Source organism: Vulpes lagopus, chromosome 5 (genome assembly GCF_018345385.1).
Source record: "Vulpes lagopus strain Blue_001 chromosome 5, ASM1834538v1, whole genome shotgun sequence".
NCBI classification, from domain to species: domain Eukaryota; kingdom Metazoa; phylum Chordata; class Mammalia; order Carnivora; family Canidae; genus Vulpes; species Vulpes lagopus.
The window spans coordinates 131,739,214-131,760,561 of record NC_054828.1 but is presented as its reverse complement, the minus strand read 5'-3'; the positions used below and the strand labels follow the sequence as shown (position 1 = coordinate 131,760,561).

At 54.2% G+C, this 21,348-nt stretch overlaps 1 protein-coding gene across 2 annotated transcripts in view; it reads left to right on the top strand.

The window, feature by feature from the left end:
* TRAPPC12 (trafficking protein particle complex subunit 12) overlaps positions 1-21,348 on the top strand; it is an 82,171-nt gene that overhangs the window by 51,748 nt on the left and 9,075 nt on the right. For both annotated transcript variants that reach the window (XM_041755719.1, XM_041755720.1), the window contains exons 7-9: positions 8,158-8,230; positions 11,132-11,205; positions 15,080-15,178. In XM_041755719.1, coding sequence (XP_041611653.1) covers positions 8,158-8,230; positions 11,132-11,205; positions 15,080-15,178 — 246 coding nt within the window. The remainder of the gene's footprint in view (positions 1-8,157; positions 8,231-11,131; positions 11,206-15,079; positions 15,179-21,348) is intronic.

Below are 21,348 nucleotides of genomic sequence, written 5' to 3'. Positions count from 1 at the left end.
AGCATTCTTCCTGTCAGCACAGAATATCGTTCCATTTATTTACATCATCTTCAGTTTCTTTCATCAGCATCTTCCAGTTTTCAGAATACAGGGCTTCACCTTGGCTAAATTAACTCCTAGATATTTTATTCTTTTTGATGCAGCTATAAATGGGATTATTTTCTTAATTTTTCTTTCTGAAGTTTGGCATTATTGTACACAGATGCAACAGATTTCTTTATATTGATTTTGTATCCTGCAAATTTAATGAATTCACTTATTGGGTCTAATAGTTTCTGGGTGGATGCTTTAGGGTTTTCTATACATGGTATGTCATCTGTGATAGTGACAGTTTTACTTCCTTTCTCATTTGGATGCCTTTTCTTTCTTTTTTTCTTTTTTTTTCTTAAGATTTTATTTATTCATGAGAGACACACAGAGAGACACAGAGACACAGGCAAAGGAAGAAGCAGGCTCCCTGCGGGAAGCCCAATGTGGGACTCAATCCCAGGACCCCAGGGTCACACCATGAGCCAAAGGCAGACACTCAACCACTGAGCTACCCAGGCGTCCCTGGATGCCTTTTATTTCTTGTCTGATGGCTGCAGCTAGGATTTCCAATAATATGTTGAATAAAAGTGTCACAGTGGGCAGCCTTCACTTTTTCCTGATCTCAGAGGAAACGCTTCCAGTCTTTTAACATTGAGTATGTTACCTGTGGGCCTGTCATATCTGGTTTTCATCATGTTGAGGTACATTCCCTCTGTATCCACTTCACTGAGAGCTTTTATCATAAACAAACATTATGTCAGATGCCTTTTCTGCATCTATGGGGATATCATAGGATTTTTATTCCTTATTTTGTTATTGTGATTTATCACATTGATTTTGGGATGTTGAACCATCCTTGTATCCCTGGAACATATCCCACTTGATTATGGTGTTTGATATTTTATTATATAGTTGAAATCAGTTTGCTAACACTTTGTTGAGGGTTTTGGCATCTATATTCATCAAGGATGTTAGCCAGAGATTTTCTTTTCCTTTTTTTTCCCTAGTGTCTTTGTCTAGTTTTGATTATCAGGGTAATTCTGGCCTCGTAGAATGAGCTTGGAAGTGTTCCTTCATCTTCAGTTTTATGGAATAGTTTGAGAAGAATAGGTATTAACTCTTTTTTTTTTTTTTTTTTTTTTTTTTTTTTTTTTTATTTATGATAGTCACAGAGAGAGAGAGAGAGGCAGAGACACAGGCGGAGGGAGAAGCAGGCTCCATGCACCGGGAGCCTGATGTGGGATTCGATCCCGGGTCTCCAGGATCGTGCCCTGGGCCAAAGGCAGGCGCCAAACCGCTGCGCCACCCAGGGATCCCGGTATTAACTCATTTTAAAATGTTGTGTAGGGGATCCCTGGGTGGCTCAGCGGTTTAGCGCCTGCCTTCGGCCCGGGGCGTAATGTCTCTGCCTCTCTCTCTGCCTCTCTCTCATGAAAAAATAAAATCTTTAGAAAATAAAAATAAAAAATAAAAATAAAATGGTGTGGAGACTCCACTTGTGAAGGCATCTGAGCCTAGAGTTTTGTTTGGTGGGAGTTTTTTGATTACTGATTCAATTTCATTACTAGTAATGAGTCTGTACAGCTTTACTATTTTTTGCTTATCCAGTCTTGGAGGAGTGTATATGTTTCTAGGAATTTATCCATTTCATCTAGGTTGTCCAGTTTGCTGGCATGTAATTCTTCCTTACTATTATTGGTAAATTAAAAGCAAGGAAATATTCTCTTGTGTGAAAATCGTATGCCCTTAAATGTAGCAGGCCATTCACAGGTCCTGCAAATACTGTAAGCATCTATCTCCTTTATTACTGAGGCACTGGGGCAATATTTAAAGAGCTAATGGTTTAAAATGTTCCAGAATCAAAGCAAATTATATTGTATAATGACAACTGTCATTTGTAATACTGACTCCAAAGGCGGATAAGGTTCAGAAGTGCTTTCTGAATTGTTCCTGGTTGTAAAGTAACAATTATATGGAAGGTACCAAGCTGCATCAACAGAAGATCAAATTATTCCATTCAGTAATATTAGCAGGAAATAAGAGATTTAGAGTCTCTGCGTCTCCAGGCTGCGGACCACCCCACCTCCCAGATCTCTCATCCCTGGGATGGAAGTAAAGTGCCTTTCCTGCCTGCTGTGCGGTGCTGCTGGACAAGTTGAGTGAAGTCATGTCTGTGGAGGGCTTGCAGAACTGTAACAACAAGCAGTTAGGAGCAGCAGCATGTCACAGCTCTTTTTTAAATGAGGTTATATTTGTTGAGTTCCTCCTTTCCATTTCCAGTTATTGTTTTTATTTTAAGATTTTATTTATTTATTCATGAGAGGCACAGAGAGAGGCAGAGACACAGGCAGAGGGAGAAGCAGGCTCCCTGCAGGGAACCCACTGCGGGACATGATCCCAGGACCCCGGGGTCATGCTGTGAGCCAAAGGCAGACACTCGACCCCTGAGCCACCCAGGCGCCTCCATTTCCAGCTATTCTTGATGGAAGTTCTGTGGAAGTTCTCCACAGAAGAAGGTGGTATCCTCAGGACCCGCAGCAGGGGGGTAGTGGACCTCACTCAAGCATAGGCAGGTGTCCTGGGCACCTTACACCCTCGAGCTGTGTACCAACTTCTGGTTCCTAGAACTCCAGAGATCAACAGAAACCCTGTTTTCCTATACACTGATCAGTTGACAGGGAAATTGCATTAACTGACATTTTTTTTTTTATTCTAGCACTTTTTTTTCCTTGAACCTTGAAACAGAGTTAAGAAATAATTATTTTCAGAAATAAGAAACACATAACTTGTTAATGAGAAATGTGAAGTTAGTGATTTTCCACACTGTACACAGATGACTTGCCTCCATATCACTTCAGGGCATTTTATGTACTTGAGAGGGAATTCTAAGTGTTCCAGGGACTTGAGGGTGGGGGAGAAACAGGAGTTCTGCAGGTTCGTTTTCCCAGCAGTGAGGCATCCTGTATCTTCACTATTGAGCCCCTTAAGCACAGGATGCAGGGTAATGATGGGAGGGGAAGGCAGGTCTTCTGCCACCACTGCTCTAGGCTCCTCGTACTCGTTGTACTAAACACATTGTGTTTGCTGGAAACCAGTCTCTGGTCCTAAGCATTTTTCAATTATAGCTTATTTAATCGTTACACAAACCCTATGACTAGGGGTTCTGTTACCCCACTTAACAGCTGAGCGACCTGAGGCACAGAGAGGCTGACTTGCCCGTGATCACATAATTTGACCCAAGTTGTCCGGCTGTGGGTTCTGTGCTCAAAATCAAAACCTGCCCTCCCTGTGCCATGTCCCAGTTGAAATGAGAAAGGCCTAAGATCTTCCTCCCCATGCAGAACACGTCTCACTGTGATCGAAATGCCCTCTCGCACGGACCTATCCCCAGAGAGGGGATCATGCCTGTGCTCTGTTGGACTGGGCCCCTCCTCAGACTCAGGTGGTTTCATCCCAAAGTGGCCAAGTGATGACAGCTGACAGCTCAGCATGGGCATGAGAGGTAAAGCAGGTGTAGTGCAATCATACCACGGGAGCATTTCTTGTAGGCTGACACGCTTGGAGGAGACAAGGCAGAAATAGTGCAGGGACCCGCTGCCAGTGTGCATGTGACTTGAGTCTCTCGGGTGCCACCTGCTTCTCACCGTGGGAGCATCCCACCACGCATCACGGAATTGCACTGTGCACCAGTAGATGTTTCTCTTATGGCGTGACCCAGATGTAAGCCCATCCTTCTCTTGGTGCCTAATTGATGAAATGGCAGGTGGTCCTTATTCTGGAAGAAAGACAAGCAGTTGGTTGTGGAAGATAGTGTGTTGGTCTCTGGCCAAAAGGATGTTCATGGCTAATTTCAACATGTAATTTCTATGTGTTCCTTACGTGCCAGCTTAAAATTTGGCCCCACCTCCAAAGAGAGGCAACCTCATGTCACATGACTGGCTGGCACTAAAGAGAGAAAGGGAGAAGGCATGCCGGGGCCTGCAGCGCCCTCAGGTCTCTTCGCCGTCACCCCAGCAGATAAGCAGGTTCCCCACAGAGCTCTCTGTCCCGTGTGTTTTAATGCTTGCATGGTGCCTGTTGGTCACCGAGGTCACTTTCGCAGCCTGGAGGTCAGCAGTGGTTGTGGAGTGAAATGCTTGGGAAGGGCTGAATGTGGAGCAGGAAGGTTGTCATCCCTTGGGAAGAAAGTCAGCTGAGGCGCGTCAGGCTGCTCAGAGCACACTCCCATTTGTGCCAATAATACGCTCTGAGCCATGCGGTCTGATAGTTGCCACAAGAGCAGGTTCAGTCCCAGCATGATTTCCCAAACGAGAAGTGACAGCCTTCTGTGGCAGCCGCAGTGAGGCGTGGGAGGCAGGAGCGGCCGGGGGTGCATGGGGAGAAGTCACCTGCTACCATAGCCTCCTCAGCCCGGTGGGGCCTGCGAGTCCTGTCACCCGCCCTCTTGGGGGACATGCCGAGATAGAGGTCTCCCCCTGATTGCACTCTGTGCCACCTTAACCCCAGAAGGAGGGCACCAGACGTGGGTGTCCCAGGACCGGCCAGGCCTAGGGGTCAAGGCCTGATGTGGTTTCCACAAGGTTACCTCAGCCCCACAGCCACAACATGGAATGTTGGCGACATAATGCTAATTTTCAGGCCAGCCTACAGACTTAGAGTTGCAGTATGGTCTTAGTGAAGTGAATCACATCCACCGAAGGGAAGCCACAGCATCTTGTGAGCTGTGTGGGTGACAGGAACACAGGCCGTTTTGTTCTTTTTTATTTTCTGTCTTTTATTAGTTATGTTAGCACATATTAGTTTTATAATCAGACTTTTTTTTTCTATTGAAAAGAGCTAAACGATCCTGCAGGAGAAAGGGAGGTAAGGTAAGGCAGTGGGGCACCCGGGGACAGGACGGGGAGCCAGAGCAGCGCGGGAAGCAACGCCAGCTCTGGAGTTCCGTGTCCGCAAGCCAGTTGTTGCTCAGAAGAGGCCCGGCTTTTCAGCATAGGGAACATTCCCAGACGATGGTTATAGACTGTGTCCGACCAGTAAGCCTGAGCTTGGGTCGTGGCCGTGAATTTTAGCACAGGCCCAGCTTCCCTTGTGATCTTTATGAGTGATCCCAGGGAACAGTTTTCCCAGCTGTCTCTGAAGTCGAGGCTGGCAAGAGCCTGTGTGGCGAAGTAGGAACTGTTTGGTTCAGTGTAACTGTCAATGAGGAGTGACATGTGCCTCGATTTAAAACAAATTGGCCGTGCTACCAGGCCTTGGAAACGGTGACCGTGGTCCGAGCAGCAGGTGCCTCCGTCCTGCGGGCCCTGCTTCTCTGGCTTCTCTGCAGCCTGCCTCTGCCACCAGCCCCAAGAGGCCTTTAAAGAGGCCTGGAAAGAGCCAGGAGCATGCACCTCCCCAGCGCCATGTGCATTAGTAGATCCTGATCTACTAATGATGCCAAATAATGATGCCAAAGGAGCTCCCAGTGTGGGTCCGTCGCTGATACGGACACACCGGGTGTGGTTTTGAGTCCAGCTCCATCCCTCCCACGACCCAGCAGCCTCCGCCCATTCCAGGCTGGCCTGGCGGAGGGTAGCTTGTAAAAGAAGTGCTACATTAGAGACCCCCACAGCTGAAGGAGCCAGAGGGTAAGAGCGTGTGTGCACCCTGGAAAAGAAGTACCTTTAGCGGCGTCCATACGGCTTGTTCCCTGCTGATGACCGCTGATAAGGCAGTGGTGAGAGCTTTGTTTCTGGGAAGGGTTAATATCCTTTAGTTAAAAATGGAGCCGGGAGCAGCTGTTGTCAGCCCTCACTGGCCAGCTCCCCAGGGAAGCGCTCAAGGAGGCTGGTCACCGGCACGCGGACGACGTCTGGGCGCTGCCAGGCCTCACCTGACCCACACAGCGCACGTGCCCTGCCTTGCTGCTGCCCCAGCAGAGAGCAAATTGTCTGTGGCTTAATCAGATGAGATGGGAGTGATTGGCAAGTGGAGAGAGGTAATTGAGTGATTGGAGACGGCTCCTGCTTCCTGGCTCGAGGCGGCATCTCTGCCCTTTGCCATTGACGCTCAGGCTTCTGGGCCCGTGCATGCTCAGAGTGCACAAGCAGGAGACGACAGTAGGGCCCAGGACTTTCTAGAGAAATCCGAGCCCCTCTAGGGCGGGCCTGCTGTCACTTTGGTCTGGACTCAGGTAGGTTTTTAGTGAGTCTTTGGTCCTTGAATTAGGGCCAGCCACCAGTTGTTTGTACATAGGATACTTTGTGCATAAAACCCATTCCCCAAAAGAACCCCATGCCACCTGTAATCCGTGGCAGCCCACCAAAGAGAGAGGTTGGAGGCTCCTTCCCCAGGGCTTTCCGACAAGCTGTGGTCCCAAGAGTGTCACCTGAAGCTCATCAGAAGTACGGGCTTTGGGATCACGGCAGAGGCATACAAATCAGAACCTAGATGCCAAAGTCATGTGTACGGTCCGGTGCCCATGAACTTACAGGATCTGGAGGCAGGTGTAAATGGGGTGCTCCCTGCAGGCCAGGGGGTGCATCCTGCCTTGCTTGTTGTAGGGAGCAGACCCAGGAGTGCTTGCCAGTGTCCGACCTGGACATGGGCCTCGGTCATGTTGTCAGGGACAGAGGGATGGAGAAGGGAAGTGGGACCTTACCACGGTTGCAGACAAGAGTGTTCAGGCTTCGCGTAGGCAGTGTTTGTGTCACTTTCCTTCACAGAACTACCACCTTAGAGGTAGGCACACTGGGACTGTACAGTCTGTGCATGGCATCAGAGGGGCGGGGGGCTCCCGCTTTCTTTCCTTGGGCATTTCTCCTCCTGTAGCCTCCCCGGAGTGGCCCGCCCCTCTCTATCCTCCTCAGTCACTGCTCCGACACAGTGTCCTGTGATTCGGCCCAGGCGGCAGATGCAGGGCCCCGGAGGTGGGTTCTCAGCAGCCACAGGGATGCCGTGGTGTGAGGCCAACCCATGGGCCCGTGCATGCTTGCCCTCATGGCGTCTGCTGCCCGCCTCTGCAGGACTCCTCCTCACCAGCTCTGTTGCTGTGGTTGGTTTTACGCTTCCCCCACGTCCCACCCAGTGACCCTGGGGGTGGGCCCTAGGGACAGGGAGGATGCCTGCTCCTCTCAGTAACTGCTGCCCCGTCTCCTGCCCTGCCCACCCTCCGCCCCAGCCAAGGTTAATTCAGTGGTACCATCAAGACTTCCTTCCCTGGTCAGTTTCTGTGTTCATGTTCCTTTATCAGAAGACAGATTAGCTAAGAAGCGTCACTAGATGACCTTTGCCATCATGGTTTTGAACCCAGCGCATCCGGAGTCCGCGAGTGGCCCAGGCCTCTGTGACTGCAGGGAATCCTGCAGGTGCAGAGAGGCCCCACTCACCCTCCTTGCTGGGACCCAACACGGGAAAGCCCAGAGCCGGTTCCTCACGGGCGAGTCACTGGGGGAGACGTTAACTGGCAGGACAGTCCGATGAACAGAAGGATTTCTTCCCACAAGCACATGCCCTGAAGGCAGTAGCAACGGGACTGGGATACAGACTTTCTTCAATTAACACTTCGGTTTTCTCCCTAGCAAAGTCTGTAGTCTCCACGCTCTGCTCTCCTCGTCCTGCCACTCAAAAAACCCATCCTCTGCCCAGATTCCAGTGGAAACAGCCTTTTTTCTTTTCAAGAAAGGCCAAAACACAAAAGAAGCAGCCCAAAGTTATTAACCAAACAACGGAAACCATGTAAAGTGACAGTTGCTCAGAATATATATTTGATACGTTTCAAGAGGCCACATCCCTCATGGTGCCCTGGAGGAATAAGACTGATGTTTTCACAGAAGTTAATAATCACCCTCGTGTGTAACATACTTGATGCTTTTCTTAAAAAGAGAAAACAGCTACCCTGTGTCTGATGTCTCTGAGTGCTTTATGAGCATCATAAACCCAACTCCACACCAGCTAGAGGATGGCTTCCCCTCTGCTGCGCCTCCCTGTGTAGGGAATGGCGGTATTTAAAATGTGTCCGTGTGAAACATTCCTTGACAAATTGGCTTTCATACAGAGTAATCTGCTTCTCTTGGAATATATTATGACAAAGTCTAAAAGCAAATTCATTTTTTATGATTTTGTCGTTCTTATTTGGAATTACTGCAGATCCTGACAAATTTGGAGCAAGGCTTAGCTGAAGACGGGAGCATGAGCAGCATCACACAGGAGAACAGACAAGGTCAGTGGCCAGAATTTTCATTAAATAATTATCCAGCGTTGTCAGAAGATTCGCCTTTCTTCTGTCTCAGTCTCCTTTTCCCTTCTTGCTCAGTAATGCCTTGGTCCTTGCACACATTCGTTGGCAAGCACCAGACCTGGCACTGCTGATGCATGAAGAGCAAATGTGGGTGTGGGTCCTGCCCAGGCAGCCCCATCGGGTGCAGAAGACCCGCCTGTACCCCGTGATCCAGAAGCCTTGGGTGGCTTCCACAGTAGGTGGAAGGGTGCTGGGACGGAGAGGAGCCGGACCTTCCTGTGGGAAGGGCGTCCCCAGGGTGGGGGCTACCTGCTGGAGCCGCAGCCCAGGAGGCCAGGCTGATGAACTCAGCCTTGACCCCAAGCACGGGCTGCTGGGAGCCGACTGCACGTTGAGAAGACCTTCCTGGCAGCGATGTATTGAGAACACTAGGGATGAACTTCTAATTATGCTTCAAAGCCCAACTCAAATGGTGCCTCCCTGAGAGGCCCCTCACCTGCCGCTCCTTCCCCAAGGCCCGTCGTCTCCTATCCCCACCAGTCCCACTCTGTCTCACCTCCAGGAGCCTGGCGGTTTCCACCTCTGTGTGCCTGACTCGGAGCATGCTCTGCTGACCTCTGGCCAGCGTGGGTTATTCTGGCAAGTGATGGGCTTCCTCTGAAGCTGCTCTGAGTAGACCGATGGGCCTGAGGCAGGCAAGGTAGCCTGGGGAGGGGAACACTGCAGGTAGAGAGAGAGCCATGCTGGTGCCCCCGGGACCGTGGTGACCCTGGACGGCCCATGAGCATGGGCGTTGCGGGGGGAGGGCAGTAGGGAGAGAACAGCATGGGCAGGAGATGTTTGGCTTGGGAGCCAACAGCACTGGGCTGCACGTATGCAGCAAGCACAGCGACCTTTGTTTGAGAAATCCCAACCTACAGCCAGAGTTGTAGGGAGTGTGTGCATGTGTGTGCACATGTGTGTGCATGCACGCACATCCCTCTCGGCATTGTAGCTGCAGGTGGGTCTGAGGAGGGCCGGCCTCACCCTCCGACCTCCCTGGTGTTGTCTGCACGTGGTCACTATTCCCACGGAAGCAGGTAGGGACTGGATCTCAGGAGGCACTTCCTGGTCCTAAGGGTCAAAATAAACAGATTTCAGGGTGAATAAGGAAGAATTCGCACTTGGAGAAGTCCGTGGGTACGTACGCTGCACTTCGCTGAGACAGCCCACCTTTTACGTTCCTCAACAAGATACTGTTCCGAATTTTCCTTTTCATAAAATGATGTTGTAAGCAGTTAGTGTATTTTTAATTGCTGAAAGGCAAAGTGAGTTGAGTTCTTAACTTTGGCAATTAAGTTACCTGTGTTCCGAAGCGTCCAAGGACAAGCATAGTTTCCAGGCAGTGCTGAACCCTCAGATGACGTCGGTCAGGGCGCAGCGGGAAGGTCGGATTCTGGAAGTGGGCAGATGAGGGTGAGGCCGGTCAGGCTCCCTCCCCACTCCAGCCTCCCCACTCCAGCTGAACCCTTTGACCCAGCACAGGGGCCCCGCCACCCTCCTCCCCATCCTGCCCTGCTCCTCTGTCCTCCCCACTCCCACCCTCCTCCCCTTCCCGCCCTGCTCCTCTCTCCTCCCCACTCCCACCCTCCTCCCCTTCCCGCCCCGCTCCTCTGTCCTCCCCACTCCCACCCTTCTTCCCACTCCCACCCTGCTCCTCTGCCCTCCCTCCTCCCACTGTGCTCCCCATGTCCCCCCATTCCTGCCTTCCTCCTCATCTACTGTACTCGCACTCTCCCCATTCCCACCGTGCTCCCCTGCCCTCTCCACTCCCACAGTGCTCACCATAACCCCAATTATGACCCTCCTTCCCATCCCTCCATGCTCCCCTGGGAGCATTTCCACCTTCCTCCTGGGCCACGTGTGTGACCATAAACCACCACTGGGCAGATACCCCCAGGGAGCCGGCTCCGATTCTGCGCCATTGCCATCCTCCCTCTCATGTGAGGGTGCTCCTGACCTTTTAGGCAGCACTTCTGTGCCCTTCCCACATTGATGCTCACAGAGCCTATGAAGGCAGAATTGGAGTTACGGTTTTTCAGTTAAGAGGTTGTGCAGTTAGGGCCTGGAGAAGGAGACCTCGGAAAGCAGAGCTGGGCGTGCAGACACCCTGGTGGGTGAGCCAGCCACCAGCCCTACAGCAGGAGGTGCCACAGCTGGGCAGGATGGTGCTCCCAGGCAGGTGGGCGGCACCTCCTGCAGCTCACCTGGGCAGTGTCTAAGCCCTGAGCAGTGGCTCAACCGTGACCACGCAGTCACCTCCCAAGCTGAACCCAAGAGTTGGGTGTTCAACTGACACACCACCCAGGCACCCCAATATCTAATGATATTGAGCAGGTTTTTTCCTTTATTAATATATCAGCCATCCAGCTACTCTTTTTTTGAAGATTTTGTTTATTTATTTGAGAGAAAGTGAGAGTGTGTGTGTGCGTGTGATACGGGGGAGAGGAGTAGAGGGAGAGAGAGAATCTCAAGCAGACTCTGAGCCAAAATCAAGAGTTGGGTGCTTAACTGACTGAATCACCCATGTGCCCCTATGCTACTCTTTTTTAATGAGATTTTTATTGAAATTTCATGCCTGTTTTTCTATTGGGTAGACTGCAGGCGAGCCCATGTGTTCGTTCTCTGAGTGCGGTGCTGGTTGGGCTGTGGGGTCTCCCGTCTGCCCCGAGCAGACCGGTTGCCCTCCTGCTCTTGTCATGTCACTTCTGCATCCATCCTCCACCCAGAGCCAAGAGCCCTGGCCTGATGCCCGGTGCCCAGCAGCCCTGGGGCCAAGACTGTGGCCGAGAGCCAGGACGTGCCTCCGACCTGCGCACTCTCACCACTGCCCCTCTCTTGCAGCCTCCATTCAGCTGTGGAGGTCCCGCCTGGGCCGGGTGATGTGCTCCATGGCAAACTGCCTGCTCCTGATGAAGGTACGTGCGTCCTGAGGAGGGTGTCAGCAGAAGCTGCGGGGGCCCGGCTGGGACACGGGTGCAGGAGTGCCCCGCGGTGGGCGGGAGGCTTTACTGAGCAGAGGGCTGCGTACCACATCCGTGCACGGCGTTAGTTTATACTGAAAGACATCTCAGCAGAATATACAGCTTACATTGTCGAGTTCCATTGTTCCAACTTGGGTCTCGGTGATTTAATTAAAATCATCATTCATCCTCCCTCGCTCTCACATAGTTTCCTCTAGATTCCATCCCAGAAAGGTGGCCCTGCCCTCCCCATGGTAGGGGGCTGTTTTCCCTTGTCCTGACCAGACGTGCTGACGGATGCCCGTGGCTTCCCCACCCCCGTAAAACCTGCGTCTCAGGGAGCCTTCTGCCCTGGAGGGCGCAGCTCACACCCCAGGAGGCTGAACTCAGGCATTGCTCCTTTGTTTCCTCCAGCCTGTTCGTCTCACACAGGCCCTTGCAGCTGAGTGCAGTGTTGGCAGCTCCTCCCTCTGATGGGAACCTGCAGCACAGCCGCCTGGTGACCTGCATGACCTGCATCCCGCTGGTGGCGCTGCCAAAGCTGCGGGGTTGGGGGGTGGGGGGTGGGCGGATGGGGCGAGCTGCCAGCCACAGACCTCTGGGCCGTCATGAGACCAGACCCTGAGTCCCCCACAGGTCAGGCCAAGGTCATTCCTGAGCTCGATCTTCAGCAAAGCCCAGCAGGCAGTTCCTCGGGTGGCGGAGTCCAGCGGTTGGCCCTGGCGTGACAGCCACCTTACACACCCGCCCCTGGCAGCCCTGTGGGAGGGCTGAATTCTCAGCACAGCCCGTGCACACTCAGTCAGGAAGAGGACGGGCGGCCTGAACCTGCTTCGGAGCAGCCTGCCCTGGCTGTGCCCATGGCTCCCATCCAGGTGGCTCCAGCAGAGGTGAGACACTGGGGCACAGTGACTCTGCAGCGCCCTTCATGTCCCCAAGCCATGTTTGAAGCCCCTCCAGCTCTGACATTCCTGCAAACGCCCGCCCCCACCCCCAGCACCCAGGGTGAGGGCAGTGTGGGTGGAGGAGCTCAGAGCATTCCGCCTTCTGTGTGCACAGCCAGCAGCTCTGACAGGGTGGCAGCCCGTGCAGTGACCACAGTGTTCATGCTCCTATACCCGAGCCTTGAGCCTGCCCCGGGCACGTGTGTGGGCAGGGGGCCAGTTGTGCCCTCACCCCCACGGCCCTGGCAGCAGGCAGGTCCTTCCCTAGAGCCGGGCCCTGTCCCCTCCTCCCCTCCACAGGCCACGCTCCCAGCTCTGGAACCCACAGTCCAGCCCGCTCCCCTGGGGCCACTGCAGCTGCCGCACCGGCTTCTGCAAACAAAGAGCAAACTGTAAATCTACAGGGCCAACGTCTCATTAATCATGGGGCTAAAACCCCCTGGAGGGAAGTTACCTGTTCCACTGGTAGATTTTTATTTGCATCGCTAAGACACATTAATAGAAGATTATGGGATAAAAGTGCTTTTCTTTGTTGCACTGTGGTGGTAAGAACACCGTCAAGCACCAAATGGAAGTTTCCACCTACATCGTTGGGACTCAAGACAACCTATCATTGTTTCAGAAATGCCTTATGATGAATGCAGTGTAATTTGCAATTTTCAGCTAATCTTTCATTTTCATGAGTTACAAAAAGTGAAAATTGTGCCATGGAGGCCTGAGTGAGCACGTGCACGCGCCTTCCCTGGCTGTCGGTGAGCACGTGAGGCCTTGGTGTATGCCTTAGCTGTTTGTGAGGCGACACTGAGTTATGTCATCAGCCATTCAGTTATTTTGAATAACGTTCTGTTACGGTGAAAGAAATACTTTTTTATGATGAGAAATCTACTCAGACGTCTCAGCCCCAGATACCCGCAAGACATGTTGTTGGGCCCAGTGACGTGCCTTCTGGGGCCTGGGAGATTTCCTGTCTCACATTTTAAAGGCCAGTCCCTTTCCCTAGACCCGTGGTAGTGCTAGGGCGCCGACGCTGGCCGGCCGCTTGGGTATGCCGGCCGCTTGGGTATGCCGCCGACCACCTCAGGTGCGCCGAGGCGCTGTGTCCCCGCCCCACACAGGTGACACCAGCTTCTTCCTGCCTCTGTCACTGCACACAAACCCTTTCTGGCCGCAAACAATTGTAAATCCAGCTTCACAGCCACCAAACCCACATAGCTGCTGTAGGAGAAGGGTGAGCACAGAGCTAAAACAGGCCTGTCCTGTAAGCAGTCCCTCGTGGCCTGCCCCGGAGCCAGCCTGCGTGCTCTGCAGCGCGCAGTAAACTCGGAGAGCTCAGCGGAGACATCCTCCTTTTAAGAGGCCGTGTTCCCTCCACTTCCTGTAAATAAACCATTTCAGGTAACGACAGTCCACTTAGGGGCGCTTTCCGACACACTCCTGCTCTGCCTCATGTGATAAGAAGCTCCTTGAGCCCGTCCCCGAGGCTGCAGCTGCTCCCGGGCCACGTCCTGTCCAGGCGGCAGGAGCGGGCACCTGTCCCCACAGCCGACCTCGTGGCAGCCCCGCAGGCCCTGCTCCTCTGCGGCCTGACCTCTTGCCAGGAAGCCAGCTTTCCCACCTGCTTCCCACGCCTTGGCTCTGCCCTGGTTTACTCTCCCAGGAGACTCGTGTTTCCACAGCTCCGCGGGGATCATTGCCTGGCTTTTTAAAGCTGTCCTTTCCGTCTCAAATAATCTTTGGAATTCACCCGGCCTCAAGGGCTGAACCAGAGCCACGAGGCAGTGACATTGGCTTCCATGGACTTGCCAGCCTTGAATAAAATTTGTCTTAATGAGCTTCACTGAAGGGGCCAGACTAGAGTTTTTTCATTCTTTTCGTGCTACACTGGAATTTTACTTGTCACCCATCTTTAACTCCAGCCCCAGTTTGGATCAGACTGAAAATGTGGAGGAATAAAGGAAGTGCTCATGGGTTAGGAAGAATGAGCTAGAAGGGACGTGCGTTTGGAGCCGTGTTTCTCATGGTCTGTGCTGTAACTCAGGGAAAACACAGCGCCCGACACAGAGCCTACTCAGTAACCATCACAGTGATCACTGCTGTGCCCTGGAGCCTTGTGGGGACCGGAGACAAGCCAAGGGCTGTGTCCAGGTGACTCTAGCAAGTGACTTTCTCACACTGGAGAGAGGTGACTGGGGTCACCACGTGTGGGTGGACAGGGTTTACAGCCCTCTGCATTAGCTGAGTGCCCCCCTGCAGGCCGGCTCTGGGTGCAAGGGAGTGCAGATGGGCCACAGACAGGGCTCCAACGGAGGGGAGGGCGGTGAAGGCGCAGCACGGGAGCCAGCGGAGCCCGTTCAGTGTCCCACACACACACCTCTGACTCCTCTGAGTCGCCGCAGCACATGCCAGCGTCCACTGTGAGCCCCGCCGAGGGTCCTGTGCTGCTCTCAGCGAGGGCATCTGGTGCTGTTTTCTGTGTGTTTGCACTTAAGGACTTTCCCTCAATTTCTAGCGTAGAAAGCGTTTAAGATCCTGTTATAAATTTGGTGCGTGTAATTGGCAGATGGTGACAAGATGAAATTCACTGATTCGCTTAATAATTTTGTCAGGAAGAGTGAGAGGCAGTCCAGGTGAATGAGTGTTGCCACCTAGATGGTGGGAGCAGCAGGCCCCACAGCGAGAGGAAGGGGTTTCCTGGCTTCCAACAGGACTTGGAACCCCGTGTGACGTGTGGTCAGGCAGGCCTGTGCTCACCTCGCGGGCCCGGCTCCCGTGCTGGCGGGCCCCCTCTGCACACGTGAGTCTGCAGGTGCTTGAGCTTCTAACTTCGTAAGACAGAGAGTGATCTTCTTAACTCAAAAATGCCCTTCCACTTTTTCTCCCCGTAGGACTATGTGCTGGCTGTGGATGCTTATCACTCAGTTATCCAGTACTACCCAGAGCAGGAGCCACAGCTGCTGAGCGGCATCGGCCGGATCTTCCTCCAGGTAGGGGCCGCACTGGGTGCACGGGCTATGGCGCACGGTCCCTGCCTGGGGGGCCCGGGAGTCAGTGCTCATTCTGTATTTAAGAAACAGCACAGAGGGCCCCAGGAGGCCCAGTGGGTGAAGCGTCTGCTTTGGCTCAAGTTGTTGTCCTGGGGTCCCGGGACTGAGCCCTGTGTCGGGCTCTACACTCAGTGGGGATTCCGCTTCTCCCTCCGCCCCTGCTCGTGCTCGCTCTGTCTCTCTCAGATAAATAAAATCTTCAAAAAGAAAAAAAAGGAAAAGAAATAGTTTCACATCAAATGTCTCTTAAAGGTTATTTAGGGTAGTTCTGGTTTGACAGTATTGGGTATGAAGTCCTTGGTGTGATTGGGAAGCCCGACTGCGGAATGTGAATCTACATAGACCTTCATTGGTGACGCCCTGAAACACATTACCTTAGACGTCATCCTGTTCCCTCAGAAAAGTGCCGATAAAACCATAGAGAATCTTATTAGAACGTGGCTGATAGGGCAGCCCGGGTGGCTCAGCGGTTTAGCGCCGCCTTCGGCCCAGGGCCTCCTGGAGACCTGGGATCGAGTCCACGTCAGCCTGCCTCTCCCTCTGCCTGTGTCTCTGCCTCTCTCTCTCTCTCTTCTCTCTCTGTGTCTCTCATGAATAAATAAAATCTTAATAATAAAAAAAAAAAAGAACGTGGCTGATAATAGAGAAACTGGCTGATACTTTGCTGGAAAGACCACATGAAGCTGCGTAGACTGCACAGAGGACATCCAGCTCGAGGCAGTGGCCCCAGCACTGCAGCAGGGGAGGGCACGTCGCTGAGGCCGGGATGCGCCCTCCTGGACCGGCGGGTGGTAGAGGCATGAGCTCCCCTCCTCACCTGGGTCTCCGGACGGCGACCCCGCCTTCACACTGAGCCTCAGCGGCCTCTGCACCCCACACACCGTCAGTCTGTTAGGGTTTCTGCCATGATGTCCCAGAGCCGGGCTTGGGAAAAGGGCGGTGAGCAACGGGCGCTCCCTGATGGTCGGGGAAAGGCCAGACGTCTGCGGAGCACCACTCACCCTGAGCGGGCGCCGTGCTAGACCATTCCACCGCGGGCGCCCCCCGCCACTTCACACGTTAGCAGGCTAAGGCTTCCCTGTGGGTGGGTGAGGTGAGCCCTCCCGAGGCCCGAGAGGTGAGGAAGAACAAGGGCCCCCTGAGCCCAGAGCTCGGGTTCTCACGGAAGGGTGGTCCTGTCCTCATGCACCCCCGGGTCCGTGCACATGCACACCGCCCTCCTCCACACACACACATGCACACACTCCTCCCCCAGTCATACACACACACACACACACACACACACACACACATACTTCTCCTACACCCCCGGGTCCATGCACATGCACACCGCCCTCCTCCACACACACACATGCACACACTCCTCCTCCCTCAGTCATACACACACACACACACACACACACACACACACATACATACTCCTCCTACACCCCCGGGTCCATGCACATGCACACCGCCCTCCTCCACACCACACACACACATTCCTACTCCCCAGTCATACACACACACACACACACACACACACTCCTACACCCCCAGCTGTCCACACACACACTCCTACACCCCCGGGTCGTCCATGCACAAGTGCACACACTCCTTCCTCCTACACCCGCGGTTGTCCACACACACACACACACGTGCACACACCCCTCCTATACCCCGGGTCATCCATGCACACATGCACACGTGCACACACTCGTCTGACACCTCTGGTCGTCCATGCACACACGCCCATCCTCCACATAACACGCACACATGCACACACCCCTCCTACACTCCCAGTGATCCACATACACACGTACACCTCCCTTCCCACCACACACACACGCACACTCCCCTCTTCTCCATGCCACATACACATGCACATGTGCACACATGTCTCCTACTCCTCCCCACCCCCAGGCCATACTGTTCACAGGAAGCAGATGAGACATGCACTAGGGTCCAAGGAGAGTCTGACAGTGAAGGCCCGGGTGCTCAGGGGCCTCTGTGGGGCTTTTAGGGCTTTTTTCACTAAATAATGGCGTGGATATCCAGGCGCACACTGTAGAGTCTGGAAGACCCAGGTTTTGGTCAGTTCTCGGTGCTCAGCTAGCATGTGAGCCCAGGCAAGCCACTGAACCGTGCACGGTGGATGCTGGTGACCCTCCCCTGGGGTCACCGTGCAGACAGAGCAGGACAGGCCAAGCAGAGAACACAGTGCTGTGCCTGGAATCTAGTAGGACAAACTCAGAAATTTCATTTCTGAGTCTCGGTTCACATAATTTGAAGAATATATGCCGGGTTTCCATTTAGGAATCCCGAGACCTGAAGCACGTCTTGCAGCGGGAGTCATGGATCCGACCGAGTACCGAGGTCGTGTCAGGCTGGGACTGTGTGAACATTTCCCTGCAGACATTCCTGGCCCCAGCTTGTACAGAGAACTCTCTAGACACCGAAATCCTGGAGAGAAGTACCGGCTTCCACAGTGGGTTTGTGGAAGGTGGCAAACAGTGCAGGGGCAGCTCGTGATCCTCCTCGCTCTCGGGGCGGAGGGAAGTGATGCCTGGTCGGGAATTCCCACCGGGTGAAGACAGGAAGACAGACAAAGGAAGCTGGTTGACCTGACTCCCTGAATCCCAGTCGAGTGGCCAGGAGACCTCATCGCTCGGAAACTTTGTCAGACACCTCTCACTGATAGGTTTACCGCTGCCCGAGAACACGCCGTCGGAACTCGGTGACTTAGTAAAGGAGACCAAGACTGCGCTGCTTCCCACTTGCGGCACGCCTCCGCCAGAGCTCCTCAAGGGGTGACCCGGCGTGCGCGCCCGAGGCACGGATCGCCCGGTGGGTCAGCGTGCTCTGCAGCCTCTGGGTCTGAGGGGGAGCCGTGAAGACGGCCGGGCAGGCCTTCCCCGGAGCTCCCGGGCCGAGCGCGGAAGCTGAGGTTCCTGCTGGGACACGGCGCGAGCAGCCAGCCCGGCCGTGAGCCTCCTGCGGCCCATCCTGTGTTCTGCGGGCCTGGGGTGCCCTACCCCCTGGGCCGGGGTCCTGCGCCGGCGCAGTTAGCGTTCAAAGGGCCAATCTCCCTGGGAGAAAGCACACGACGACCTGAATTCACAGAGGGTTTCTAGAGCTTTCTGGCCCCCTGGCTGTGATAAAGAGCAAGTCTGAGGGCCCGAGGGCCTAGGCACGGGACTGGCCCCCATCTCTCTGCCCAAGTTGGCCGCGCGCTTTGCCCTGACCTGACCCCCAGGCCCGGGAGCCCTAACCTGCCCCGAAGCCTCACCTGCTTCAGGACACACGCACCCAACTCTCCAGGCCCCAGGTGTGCTCGCCACAGAGCCATGGTTGCCTGGCAGGCAGCTGATCCACACCCAGGTTCGGAAACAGCCCCAGCCCGGCCCCTCTGGGCCCCGTGGCACCCGAGCGTGCTTCCTCTCTGCCTCGCTGCCCCCGCAGAGGGGCCCAGGGGCGGGCTTAGCGCTGCGTGTGGTCTCACTGCCTCCGACGCCTCAGGCCGCTGCCCTGGCCTCCTGGAGAATGCTACTCCAGGTGCGGTCAGGACCTGGACCTGAGGGGCGAGCCCGTCTCTCACCTTGGCACATTACCTCCTGTCAGTGCACCTGCAGACCAGGTAACGCCACCTGTTCAGAACTTGTGTCCCTGGTCCTGCTCCCGTCCCATGCATCTTCCTCCTGGGGGCCACCTTCAAACATCGCCCTGCACACAGGTGGGCTGAGCGGCCGGTTAGAGGGGGAGTCGGGTGGAGTAGGAATCTCTCCTCCTGAAGGGACATCGAGGCTGCAAATGCAGCAGGGGACAGCGTGTCCTCTGAGGGAGTTCCTCGCACGATCTAACGAGAGCAGTGTAATCAGACAACCACACGTACGAGGAGCATTTATTCACACTCGAGAGCCAGTCCCCCGGAGCCAGCCCACTCAGGCTTCCTGGCCTGTGACTTTTCTGTCCTCGCTCCAAGGAGAGCAGGTCCCAGGGTGCTGTCCCTTACAGCAGGAAAGGAGCCTTTTGTGCTCCAGTGAGGTCCAGGAGCCCAGGGCACACGATCGACCACCTGAGAGCAGGTCCACCACGCTGCAGACCAGGGTCCCCGCGTCCCGGCCAAGAGCTGGGGGCAGACAGTGACCAGGCAGGGAAGCCTCCACCGCGGCGGAGTTCAGGAAGCACCAGGTAAAATCAGTCTCCTGGGCAGCATGGACCAAAGCAGGAAGTCCTGTGGTGTCACTAAAGTAGGGCGCACCGTGCTCCAGAGGCAGCGGGAAGTGTGGACGCGGGAGCAGGCGGCTTGCTCATTCACCCTGCCTCCTTCCCAGCCAGGCAAAAGGAGACGAGAGCCAAGATCCGCCCCAGGGCTGTCTGCGCTCAGGATGCTTCACGGGACATGCCGTGGAGAGCACCCGCCGGAGGAAGGGAGCCCCGTGGGACAGCAGCGGCTCACGGCACCGTCGTACACCCACTAATCTGAGGGCTTGGCCCATCAGGAGCATACCGGTTTGATAAGCTTTAAAGTATGAAAATGTTTTATAGATACAAACATAAAAACTTGAGCTGAATGGTTTTTCTAGATGAATTCCCCACCCATGTTTCCGTAACCGAAGTTGGCCAGCAGGACACAGGAAGGGCCCTGGGGCCTGGCGCTGCCTACAGAGTCAGAGGGTCTCCCAGCCTGCGGTGGCAGGACGCCACCTGATGTGGTGGCACCGGAGCCGTGCTTCTGACTGTCCTCTCACCACACGGCTCCCGACGCGGAACACGGAAGGCTCAGCCAGGGCCCAGGCGGTGATGGCTGTGCTAGGATCTGTGCTGGGGAACAGGTGTGAGTCCGGGCGGGGGGCCTGGGCACAAACTGGCCTGGCTCCCAGGGACCCCGCAAGGCCACCGTCTCTGGGACAGGCTGGAAGACAGGACGAAGCCCCTGCAGCACCTCCACCCCCCACCCCCCGGGAGGCCGGGAGGAGGGAATCCGAGCGGGGCCTCTGTAGTCTCGCTGCAGAAACGCTGTGGCATTTGTCACCGCAGAACCGTCGCCTCTCGGGCGGCTCAGGCAGGCGGGTTTCCCTGGACCCTCACGTTGAGAGGCTCGCAGCCACGAGCACCTTTCGCATATGCTGCTGCCTTCCTTCTTCATGAAAAGGAGTTAAAGACTTTCCTTCTTTTGCTGATCTCTGGCAAATTTTAGATATTTTGGAATTAGCTATTGTTCCTTGAAGGTTTGAATAAGTCACTGATGAAATGCTTGGGCCAAGCATGGGTTTTTATTTGTGGCATCGATGCTGATCGCGCTTCCTAACTTATCACTGTTAGTAACGGGCTTTAGTGTTCTAGCCCGAGGGCTCTTCTCTGTTCCCGAGATCAGTTGTGGCACGTCAGCGTCCTGGGACATCACCTGTTGGGGCCACGAGTTCACACATGTGTGCGCGGAGTTCTGTAAACTGCGATGCTCTTTCATGATCGATTTCTTTCCTACCTACAGCGATTTCTCCTTTCACATTTATAATTCTGTTCATGTCTTCTGTTGGCTAATTCATCCACTATTTATCTGGTGTCTTCTTCAAATAATCTGGGTTATTAGGTCTGGGCTTCTTTGCTTGCTAGATATTCTGCAATAATTTTAATTGCCTTTTGACATTTGATTTTTAAATGATTGCAACACATAAACATACCAAACCAAACACGTCCTATACCTCAGATTTCCACAATGTGTCAAATATATCTCAGTATAAAAAATGGTGCAATAAATACGGACACCAGAGGCCAGAGTGCGAGAGCTGAGCAGTGTGGGAAGCTCGTGGCACAGCGCCCACCCGCCACATCCGCAGGGCTGGGTAAATAGCACTGGCCCCCGTGACTTCATGGAGTCTGCAGCCTGGTCCTCTAAAACGAGGCCCTGGGTAAGGTGGACGGACACACGTTGGAGGTTCAGATGTTTGAACTGGGGACATGGCGTGGAGCCTACAGACTCCAGCTTCTTCACCTAGGGAGACATCACCTAGGGAGATGTCTGCTGCAGAGGACTTCAAACTGTGGAGCACAAGAGGGGAAGCAAGCGACAAATGCCATTCTGCCTTCTGTGCGTCTTCTCTTCCTACTAACGTGGCTTGATTTGGGGT